We start from the raw sequence: 12176 nt of genomic DNA on the forward strand, positions 1-12176 counted from the left end.
ATGAACATATGATTAGACACTTACCCTTAACTCTGGCAACCACTGCTGAGTCTAAAAGCCATGGCCACACAACAAAAGTCCCCAGGCTCTCCTGCTGAGGTGGTTTTAGACAGTGGAATTGCTTTAGATTACTTGTTGACTGAACAAGGGGGAGTCTGTGCCATAGCGAATACCTCCTGCTGTTCCTAGATAAACATCTCTGGTTTTGTAGAAACTCCAATACAAGAAATGGACAAACAAGCTCCTTTTACACAGGCTGATACCTTCCTTATCTGATACATTCTTTGATTTATTTGAACCGACTGGTTTGGTTCATGGGGCCCAGGGCTAGGTATGTACTTCAGTGCCTTGGTATTGTCTTCCTCATAGTCAGTATCATAGTCAATCTGGTGAGCTGTGTTGTCTCAAAGGTCTTACATGCTTGTAGCCATCAGCACATTAGATGGTCCCACTGCGCTTAGAGAAACAGAAATAAGCTGAACAATGGGGAAAAATAGCAAAAGCAATTCTTCCATGGATCTGACACCATAATCAAGGAGTTTCACAAGAGCAATTTAACTCTGATGGTGACAGAGCAACACTAACACCAAGGTTTTGGGTAATCTCTCAAGTATGAGAGGATGACCAAAAAGGGGGACTGTTAAATTAATTAAAAATGAGGCCATAAGACTGAGGAGGCCTAACGCATCTCACAAGCATAGCACCTACATAAGCAAACCAAAACCTAAGCTGGTAAGTTCTCAAGGTTATAAGGTGAATCTAAGGACAACCAATCACAAACAGGCAAAGAGGTTTTAAACTATAGCCCACTGATAATTTTCTTACTTTGCTTTCGCCTTTTCTCTATAAAAGCTTTCCCCTGCTGCCGTGGACAGAGTGCTTCCAGCCTCTTCTCTTTGGTGCCGCTTGATTTGAGTTGATTTATGTTCAAATAAATTCCTAAAATTTTCATATGCCATACTTTACCTACTAACACACACATGATAATTACTGAAATAGTTTTCACAGTGCTTACCAAAGGCAGCAGACAGCAAACACTGCCAACTTTGGGCTTTAATATGAGAACTTTCCCCAAGAGCCTGCATCTACAGCTGTGGAGGGTTGTGGGTCATTTGGGGAAAGAGGTGACACATTCATGGAGGGAAACAGATAAGCAGAGTGCCATTATTTTGATTTATTGCATTCCGAAGTACCGTGGGGGAGGGCCTGAGAACAAGTCCGCTTTATCAGCAGTTCTAAAGCCTTATTACCTGAGATTTGCATTCTGGAGGAAAAAAAGTTGAAACTGAATTTTCGATACGTACACCATACAAGATTTGGGTCTTGGCCCTGACAGAAGAACTGGTACTAACCTGACAAAGGCTATGTGAGATCAAGAAGAGACACCAGCTAAACACCGAGTCCCGGTGAAAGACGTGGATTTACCCAGAAAGCCACATGCTTGAGCATAACACCTCCCTCCGGCGGTGGTCAGAGACGCAGGACGTGTGCAGGCGGCTAGAGGCAGCTTCGTCCCTGGGGCTTGCCACCAGCCCCCACAGTCCCAGGAAGGCCCCGGCCTTGGGTCGCAGTTCTCGGCCCCTTTGCTCCCTTTCACTTCTCATCATCCCGCCCATAGTTAATTGTTTGCAAGGCCTGAGCTATGAGTGTCGCCATTTCTCGGGTGCCCGCAGCAACCACTCTGCAAGACATGAGGTCGAGAGGTCCGCCTGAGGACAGAGAACAGAGGGCACCTGAGTTACTGGAGGGGCCAGAACAGTCCTGAATGAGGACTGGGCACACACACATTCCAAGGAAAACAAACTCCTGGGCCAGGCTGGAGGTGGGACCAAAGGGTGAGGTCTAGGTGTGAGCCTGGCCGAGGTGCGGGTGTGGCCTCGCAGCCTCCACTCTGCTGCTCCCACAAGAGCGAAAGAGCACAGTCGAGGCTGTGCTGGGGGGGATATAGGCTGAGGTCTAGCCATCAGGACTGAGGTTCACAGGATCAGTTAGACCAAGATATAGCAGAGAGGAGTTCTCAGACACCTGCTGCCTGGGTGGCATCGGGGACCCCATGTGATGGAAGTCCCAACTGAGCAGGTCTGGGTGGGGCCCATCTGAGCAGTGACCCGATGTAGGCTGCCTAACAAGTTGTGACTAAATAGCTAGACAATGGGATCTAAAAAGATTCACCTGGTCTTAGACTCCTTGTTCCTAAATATTAGATGAGAGGTCTGCCTGAAGTTAAGCAGAGTTATGGGAGGGGGGCAGATATGCTACGGGATTCTCCCCCCAGGGGGGTCAGTCACTGGGACATGATGACTTTGAAGTAGAAGAACAGGTCACCTTTATGGGTCCATTCTCTTAAACGGTCACAGAGTGCTTGTGTTGTACACCATGCTGACCACACTGACCCCATGCTGGGCTACAGGGTGTGAGGGGTGTTATCTTCCCCTTCATCTCACAGGATTTGGTGGTCACAATGTGTATTCTAGAAGTCTGTCAAATGTTATGTAAGTGTACAGTGGTGGTGTTGCTACTCTCTGGCCATATCCTGATCCTGGGGTCTATTTTCCAGCCTAGAGGCATAGAATAGGAAGGCAGGAAAGCTGAGAAAGCACTGGCCCCCTGTTTTCCCAATGTCCTCACATGGTCTTTCATCAACAGACTCTGAGGAACTAGGGGGTACGTTGAGTCTGGTGGTGTTACTTGATCTAGTCTGGGGGACATTGCAACTAGTGATATTACTGGGTCTGGACTGGGGATGTTGTGCCTGGTGGTATTGCAGGGTCTGGACTGGGGACATTGGGTCTGGTGGTATTGTGGGGTCTGGACTGGGGATGTTGGGTCTGGTGGTATTACTGGGTCTGGACTGGGAGATGCTGGGTCTGGTGGTATTACCAGGTCTGGACTGGGGGACGTTGGGTCTGGTGGTATTGTGGGGTCTGGACTGGGGATGTTGGGTCTGGTGGTATTGCGGGGTCTGGACTTGCAATGTTGGATCTGGTGGTATTGCTGGGTCTGGACTGGGGACGTTGGGTCTGGTGGTATTGTGGGGTCTGGACTGGGGGACGTTGGGTCTGGTGGCATTACTGGGTCTAGTCTCTGTTGTCATTCCCCTGAGGATGGACAACAGACCGAAGGTCAGAGGGGCTCACCCGAGGTATCCATCACAATGCCGCCTGCTTCTCTAATGATGACTGTGGCAGCAGCCAGGTCCCAGCAGTGCAGGCCAAACTGGTAATAGGCATCTGCGGCCCCCGAGGCCAGGTGGCAGAGCGCCAAGGTGGAGCTCCCGATCACTCGGACCCTGGAGGAGAGGGAAGAGGGCAAACATTCCTGTGAGTGGCACTGTGTGCAAGCCAGATTTCTCTTAAATAGCTGACGTCATCCAACATCACCCCTCTACTGGACATTCCCAGTCATTAAAAATGAGCCACAGGGCTTCTCTAATAAGCTCTAGATTCAAGATCTGGGGTGCAGAGCAGCACCATCCAAGAGAACTTTCTGTGAGGATAGAAACCTTCTGCACCGTGGAAGTTACTAGCCACTGGTTGCTGTTGGGCACTTGAAATGTGGCTATTGCAACTGAAGAACTCAAGTCTTAACTCTACTAAACTTTAATGTAAATTTAAATCACCTCATGTGGCTAGTATAGCATAGACCTAGGGAGGATGGGAGACGAGGGCAGGTCCACTTGGACTTGGATTTATTTTTCCTAAATGTTTGCTGGAGTGATGTCATTTATGAAGGGTTCTAAGTCCACACAGGATTCACTGGTTGGGTGCCTGAAGATCCATCACTTGGATTCTGGAAGCGCTGCTTGGAAAAGAACAAAAGCCCCCATCTGTTTCCTAACAGCTGGATGCATGAGGTAGCACATCGGCCCATGAACATCACTTGGCTCTCCCAGCCTCCACATGGGGCACCGGTGGGCCATCACCCCTCCCATGGGATCTTCTCCTCTTTCCTTGGGGGAGCTGAGAGCAAGCCTGTGTGTTTGGCATTTTCCTTTTTGGCTCCGGGGTGTCCCAGGAACTGAGAAGTCATACCCATGAGCTTTGGCGTGCAGTAACCTCTCCATGTTGCTGAGGAACAATTTCAGAGTGGCTGGGTCACGTTTGGGGCCAATTTCCGTTAGAACCAAGGCCTTGGAGATATCTGTAGTAGAAAGAATACCCCGTGATCAGGAAAATCAAGTCTCGGTTCTAACTGAATAGTCAGGTTACCCTGTGAAGCAAACCTCAGGTATTGGCCTCTCCTATCCAGTCAGAACGAGCACCATCTGTTGAGAGGTTTATGTTAGGAAGTTCTTCTGACAGCTGTGTTGAAACGTAAGGACACGGTAAAGAGAAGTCAACAAAACCTGCACCTGACTATTCCATCCTCATTCCTTTAAGGCTGCTTTCTGTTTCAGATTTCAGAGGGAGCAGATTCTCAGTTCTCTTTCTTTTCAGGGATAGTTAGCATTGAAGAACCTGGAAGAGTCAGGTGGCTAGTGAAAATCATCATCAGTCATAAATAAAAACAAAATGACTCCAAACTGGGACCACCCACATGTGTGAAAGACCAAAAAAGCCTCATCTTAGAAATCTGTCTTTAAAAACCTTTCTCTAGGGGCCTGTTGGGGGCACAGTTGCTTAAGTGTGCGACTCTTGCTTTCAGCTCAGGTCTGATCTCAGGGTTGTGAGATCCAGCCCCACATCGGGCTCCCTGCTCAGTGTGGAGTCAGCTTGGGTTTCTCGCTCTCTCAAATACATAAATCTTAAAAGACAAAAAAACCTAAAAACCTTTCTCTAACTGCTATGATCATGAAGATGGAAATATCCCTGCAGAGAAAGCAACTTTTAAAGGAGACTTTGGAAAGGGAGTTGTCAGGAGTGACCCCACCAATACCGTGGCAGTGTGGCCACCTCAGTGTGAGTGGCGGGCAGGTCAGGCCAAGCACTCGGTTCCAGGACAGGAGCAGGGAGCTGGCCCAAGGGTGCCAGTGGACATGCCTGAGCTCCCTTCCCGCACCTGACTCACAGGTGGTTTGTCTTTGCTACCCGCCCAAACACAACCACACTTATCCTGTCATGTGTTGTCAGGCCTTCTGGTTGAGCAGTCAGCCACACCACGGTGTTCAGATGACAGAAGGAAGGCCCTCCATGTGGAGGAAACACTCCACAAGTTCTGTCACTCAAGGGGCTCATCCTATGTCAACACCTGCAAAGTCTTTCCCGGAGGGGCTGGATGACCATGAGGGGGCCATCTCCTCTCAGACGGAATCTATATCCATTCCCCCTTTTCTTATGCGAGAGGCTTTCATTTTCTACTTTAAACACTACAGGGACATCTGAGTGGCTCAGTGCATGAGCATCAGCCTGCCTTCGGTTCAGGGTGTGATTCTGGGGTTCCAGGATCAAGTCCCACATTGGGCTCTCCACATGAAGCCTGCTTTTCCCTCTGCCTGTGTCTCTGCCTCCTCTTTCTCTGTGTTCCTCATGAATAAATAAATAAAATCTTTAAAAAAAAATAATAAACCACTTTCTGAAAATCGCTTGGCTCCCCACCATAGGTCCTGTGCCCAGGAGACAAGGTGTGGACCACTCCCTGCCTGGCACAGCAGCACCATGGCCTAGCTAACGACGTGTCTCCTGCCTGTCCAGGGAGCAGGCAAGGGGCTCTGCCCACAGCAGGGGTCTCAGGGTGACTGCTCAGATCTCAGGGCACAGGTCACTGCCCCAGCTCCCTCCTAATTCCCTCTCTGGACTGCAAAACCCAGAAGGTATTTATCCCGGGGAGGGGGGCAGAGGCAGAGGGAAGCAAGGCCCCTGAGGAAACTGATCTCAACAGAAGGGGGAGCTGGGGGTGGAGGGTGAGGGTGAGGGCTCAATAAATAGTCACTGAAAAAGCCACGAGCACTTTCCTTCAGACACCAGCACTAAGGAAACTTTGCTAAGAGTCTTCCTGTTTGGGTTGATTTCTTCAATTAGTAATATTTTTAAATGTATGAGAGGCACGTTTGAGGCGAGTAGAATTTGGGTGGCTAGTGTAAGAATCTAATCACTAAGGATGACACTATTTTCGTGGAGGGGGGTGAATTCTGAATGATCAATATTTTCGTTCAAAACATCATTGAAAGATAACATACTGAAATTTGGGGAGTGACTGTTAAATTAAAAAAGGATGAGCTGTCCCTCCGGGAGGCCGAGGAGGAAAAAGGAAGTGAAGCGGCAGGGCACATTGCCTGATCTTGCTTCTGATTTCCTTAGCTAACCTCGAACCTTACACCCACACACTGTATTTTTAAAAACAGTTAATTCTGTTACTTGCTCTTTTGATAACACAACGTATCAAGCACATCCTTCTTCACCATTCCGTACTTGTGAGGACTGCGTGCTGCTCCACGTGATGGAAGAACTGCCGCTGGTTCTTCAACCCCCCCTCAGGTAAACATCCTTAATTCCTCTTGTTATAAACAATGCTATCTCTTTTTCTCTATAGATTTGTGCACTCATAGTGGTGGTTTTCAGGATGGACTGATAGAAGTGGGATTTCTAAACCAAAGAGGATGTGTATTTTAGCTTTCAATAATTTTTTTCCACCCCCCCCCAAAGCTGTATCAGCAGGACCATGGTCCCCCTCCCCACTAAGGTATGATTCTGTACTATTTGCAAGACCCTAACACTATCCCTTACTCCATGGTATATACTTAAAGACTGCTTCCCTCAGAGAGCTAAGATCAAGAGAATAATCCCTACATACAAAGCATTTCCTGGCCCCAGGATCTCAGTCACCCTGGGAGGATATTAAGGAAGACACTGACATTTTCCCTCCAGGAACTAGAAAGCCCAAGCAATTTCGACAGGGAGATAAGCACTTACTTTTTTAAAAATCAGGTTCATAAGACGTGACTACTTGGATGTTATCTAGACTTACTATGGTGGTCATTTTGCAATATATACAAATGTTGAATCATGATCCTGTACACCTGAAACATAATGCTATATGGCAATTATACCTCATTGAAAAAATGTGACTACTTGTTCAGGCCAAGGCCTAGCCCAATCTGTCCTTATCAGAGGGATGTGGTGGCTGTAGGGTGAGTGGAGAGGAAAATCCCTGGAGTGCCAGCCCAGACAAGCAGACACCCCTACATGCAGGGCTAGTCCAGGAAGGGTAGGTGGTTTCAGACTAAGTGAAGGCTATTTCACAAAGGAAAACTAAGCAAAGTGTGGAAACAGTAGCTCCCATTCACCAAGCTCCTAATTGTTCCACACAGACCAGTGCTAAGCACTTCCTACTTATGTCTCCATCCCTCCATTACACTTATGATACATTTATGCCTCTATTCCTCTTTTGCCTTTACTATTGCACTGCCCTTGTTTCACAGATGGGGAAATCAAGCCTGGAGAAGTGACCTGTATGAGGTCACGTGGCCTAGGTAGTGAGGCCCAGGCTTAAACTCAAGCTTGTCCAAGGATAATGTGAAAGAAAGCATTTCTTCTCATAGTTTTTAAATCTGTGAAGAGATATGTCTGTGTCCAGTTCTTTCCACTTCTTCTAACTGCAATCTAGATATCGGCTGTTATTCTTCCCCCCACAATGAAATCAAGAACAAGGGAAAAGGAAGCCTGAGTGCTGCCACTTACAGGCAAAATACTTTCTAAGGGTTTCATTTTGCCACAGATAAAACAATCTCCTCTACTGAACATCTTATGATTATTTCTAGTTATCCATAATCACTATTTTTGCAATTTATGATCCCTTATACTATATTTACCATAATATTTTAGCTCAATCAAATGCTAACATACATATGTATTTTTTAAAGTTTTACTTATTTTTTTTTAAGATTTATTTATTTATTCATGAGAGACACACAGAGGCAGAGACATAGGCAGAGGGAGAAGCAGGGTCTCTGCAGGGAGCCCGATGTGGGACTTGATCCCAGGACCGGGATGATGCCCTGAGCCAAAGGCAGACACTTAACTGCTGAGGCACCCAGGTGTCCCAAAGACTTTTTTATTTGAGAGAGAGAGAGAGCACAGAGGGAAGGGCAGAGGGAGAGGGAAAGAATCCCAAGCATACTCCCCACTGAGCATGGGGCCAAGGTGGGGGGCAATCCCAGGACCCTGAGACCATGACTTGAGCTGAAATCAAGAGTCAGATGGATGCTCAACCCACTGAGCCACCCAGGTGCCCTGGTAATGTATATATTTTTTAATTTAAAATATTCTGTGCCTTCACGAGTATGTGTGTAGGGGGAATGGGGGTTATTGCCTAATGGGTACAGCTTCGTTTGGAGAGATAAAAATTTGGAAATAGATGGTCATGGTTGGAAAACATTGTAAATGTAATTAATGCCACTAAATTACACATTTTAAATGATAAATTTTGTTATAGATATTTTACCACCATAAAAAATCCAATACATTCTGAAGTAGGGCATCTCTGTATATTTTTTCAACAGATTTTAGGATGAAAAAAAAATGTTGTCCATGAATAGATTTCCAACAGTTTGAAAACTCTTCTGGTTGAGCAAAGTTAAAATATCCCAAGTATCAAAGAGTGATGTTGTCTTAAGAGAAGCAAGTCATTTGTATACCCTGAAATATGTACTCATATGTACTCCTCAAAGGAGGCGATCATGTTTTAAAGTCTGGGAAACATCCCCTATAAACACAAAGTGCTTTTACTGAACACAGAGCTCCACTGTGACAGCGCTTACACCAGTGTGCACTTTTACATACATGTCCTAATTCAGACTTCTTAGGAACCGTTAACAGCTAGTCATATGAAAATAAAAGTTTCATTTAACTTAAAAACATAAATACTAGGATAAAAACTAAGTACTAGATGGAAGGTTGGTGGTTTTGGGGGGACTGGGGAGAGACAGAGTGTAGGGCAAAGGGGCTCCGTGGGCATAGGGTTAGAACTTGAAGCCAAGCAAATGGGCAGCACTGTGAATGTACTAACCACTGAATGGCTCACTTTAAAACGGTTAATTTTAGGGGTGCCCAGGTGACTCAGTCAGTTAAGCTTCTGACTCTTGATTTTGGCTCAGGTCAGGATCTCAGGATTGTGAGATCAGGCTGCGAGTTGGGCTCTGCACTGGGCATGGAGCCTGTTTTTAAGATTCTTTCTCTCCCCTGCCTACCCCTTGCATGTGTGTGCACACACTCTCTCTCTAAAAATAAATAAATAAAATGGTAAATATTATAGTATTTGACTTTCAGTTCAATATAATGTTTCAAAATATTTTAAAACTTGTTCTTAAAAAATAAGTAATTTGGGCTCCTGGGTGGCTCAGTCAAACATCTGCCTTCAACTCAGGTCATGATCCAGGGTCCTGAGGTAGAGTCCTGTGTTAGGTTCCTTGCTCAGCGGGGAAAAAACAAGTAATTTGAGGGGGGAAAAGTATTGTTTAAAACTGGAAAGAACTGGAAACCTCTGTAATGGCTACATAGTTTTTAACTTTTCCAAACCCCCTCTGATAAAAATAGAACTAGGAGAGCAAAAAAAGCACAACTGTAGACATCTACAAAAATATATATATCCACAAGGCATATGCAAGCCCTAAAACACAAGTGGGCAGGACAAACCTCCAACAGCTACAAGACCATGGGGCATCAGGAGGAAGAGAGAAACGCTGAGCATCTGTTGTACCTCAGAACAGGAGAACCTCAAAATCACCAATAGCTACTAAGAATAATAGAGGCAAAGAGAAGATCCAAGTAACAGTTAAGGAGGGGAACAAAGCCAAAATATCTATATATGTAAGGCTAAGGCCAAGTTTTTGAACACTTCACAAAAACAACAGAAGAGGGAACTCTAGAACTAGAAAAAGCCACAAAAAAATGTCCTGAATTACCCTCCTCCCCCCCATAACCTTCCACACGCCCCTCTCAATTTCAGGAATACAGATTTCAAGTAGAAATAAGTAATTAAAAAGGATGATAGTGAATCCCACACACACTTACATGGGAAAAAAAAATGAAAAGAGTAAGGAGAAGAACAACATGTCTCCATCAATCAACGACTGCAAGATTTGTCCACAAAACAAGGAACGTTATGTAAGAAAATAAGTAAAGAAATTAAGAATACATAAAAAACCCAGCCTACCTAGAAAGTGGAGGGACAGAACTCAGGAAGAATTGGAAAAGAAAATATTTCAGCAAAGAAGATTAAATCAAAGGAACAAGGAATACATAAACAGTGCTTTATAAGAAATGGAGGGCAGGGGCGCCTGGGTGACTCAGTAGTTGAGCGTCTGCCTTCAGCTCAGGTCAAGATCTCAGGTCCTAGGGTTGAGTCCTGAATCAGGCTCCCAGAAGGAAACCTGCTTCTCCCTCTACCTGTGTCTCTGCCTCTCTCTGTGTGTCTCTCATAAATAAATAAATAAAGTCTTTTTTAAAAGAAAGAAAGGAATGGAGAACCAAAAAAACTGGTGGAACAGGTAAAAAGGATTAAAGCAAAATTGTCATAGAAAAGATAAGTAGAGAAGATCTAACATACTTACAATAGAATGCCCAGAAGATAAAAACAAAGCAAAAGAAATTGGGGATGAAGAAATACTTAAAAACTATACTTCAAGAAAACTCTTCTGAAAGTAAAAAAAAAAAAAAAAAGTCTTGAAATTGCACATTGAAATGGTGTACCACGATGTGCTTTGGAAACTGAAAACAAACAACATTGAGACCTACTCTATTAAAATGACTGTACTCTAAAGAAAAAAGAAAAAAAAATCCTTTGGGCATTCAAGCAAATAACTGAAGTCCTTATGAGGGAAAGAAAATGAAACTGTTTTTTGACTTTTCAACAAAATAGTTGTGCCAGAAGATGATAGAGACAATTTAAGATGGTCAACACACAAAAATGTGAGCTATGAGTTTTATTACCAGAAGAATGGATTTCCAAGTATGAAGACCACTGATAAACTGCTTTGGACACATAAGAATGCAGAAAAAGATGATGATGATGATGATGATGATGATGTTGTTGATGATTTTTATTCCCAGGAGGCCTTCCTGAGAAACCAACTGGAATAGAAGTTCTGGGAGTGTGGTCCCTGAGCTTCTTTCGGGAATCTGTGAATTTAAAATAATTTTCATAATAATACTAAGGCATTATTTGCCTGTTTCACCGTGCTAACATTTGTGCAGACTAGACAAAGTGAGGCAGGGCACCACCTGTTCCGGTGGTCAATGCAGTCTTCTCTGATACACTCACATTCTGGTGGAAAATGTGTCAGTTTTATTTAAGAATGAAAAAGCTGCAAAAATTATTAATTATATTAGGCTTGAAACCTAGGCTCATTTCTTTTCAGTATTCTGTGTGATGAAATGGGAAGTACACATGAAGGGTTTTAATGAGCAATAGTTATTCAGAGTTGGGTATCTGGAAGACATTTTCTTGAAAATGAAAGCAGTGAGCCCATTACTTCAATGGCTGAGATTGCCAATGATAAAATTCAAGCTTTCAAGTGGAAATCAGAATTTGGGAAGACTTATATCTACCACCAAAAGCTTGACACCTTCGCAACACTTAAAGATTTCTCCTAAGAGTGGTGATACTAATGAATATGAGTTTCCTACTATTTAAGATGAAATAGGTCAATATTTAAAAGGGCTTGAAAATCTCAGTGGACTCATATTACCCAAATGACCAATACATGATGTTATAAAATCATTCATGAGCAAAAGAGTCGTTCAAAGTAAGAGACTGCCCAAGGGACTTCATGGTCACAGAGTAAAAAAATTCATTTATATGTCAGTAGATTTCACACTGTGACTAAGCTTTTAGAAACCACCACTTCTTGGGGCACCTGGGTGGCTCAGCAGTTCAGCGTCTGCCTTTGGCTCAGGGCTTGATCCTGGGGGTCTGGGATCAAGTCTCACATCCGGCTCTCAGTGAGGAGCCTGCTTCTCCTCTGCCTGTGTCTCTGCCTCTCTCTGTGTGTCTCTCATGAATAAATAAATAAAACCTTAAAAAAAAAAAAAAAAAAGAAACACCACTTCTTGAGTTTGGCATCAAAGAAAAATATATCTTCAATTATCTGAAAAGTCTATTAAAATATTCCTCACTCGTCCTTCTTCCAACTATTTATCCATGTAAGACCAGATCTTCACACAACAAGATAACCCATTACAACAGATTGAATATAGAAATGTGAGAATGTGAGAATCTAGTTGTCCTCTCTTAAGCCAGAC

General features: G+C 44.3%; 1 protein-coding gene across 3 annotated transcripts in view; it reads right to left on the reverse strand.

The window, feature by feature from the left end:
* Positions 1-1159: 1159 nt before the first annotated feature.
* The window catches only part of IMPA2 (inositol monophosphatase 2), a 45171-nt gene continuing 34154 nt past the window's right edge, over positions 1160-12176 (reverse strand). For all 3 annotated transcript variants that reach the window (XM_077899907.1, XM_077899908.1, XM_077899906.1), the window contains exons 6-8: positions 4032-4140; positions 3138-3289; positions 1160-1709 (exon numbers count right to left, since the gene is read on the reverse strand). In XM_077899907.1, the coding sequence (XP_077756033.1) occupies positions 1594-1709; positions 3138-3289; positions 4032-4140 (377 nt within the window). In that variant the 3' untranslated portion in view covers positions 1160-1593. The remainder of the gene's footprint in view (positions 1710-3137; positions 3290-4031; positions 4141-12176) is intronic.

Source organism: Canis aureus, chromosome 6, assembly GCF_053574225.1.
Source record: "Canis aureus isolate CA01 chromosome 6, VMU_Caureus_v.1.0, whole genome shotgun sequence".
In the NCBI taxonomy this organism is placed as follows: Eukaryota; Metazoa; Chordata; class Mammalia; order Carnivora; family Canidae; genus Canis; species Canis aureus.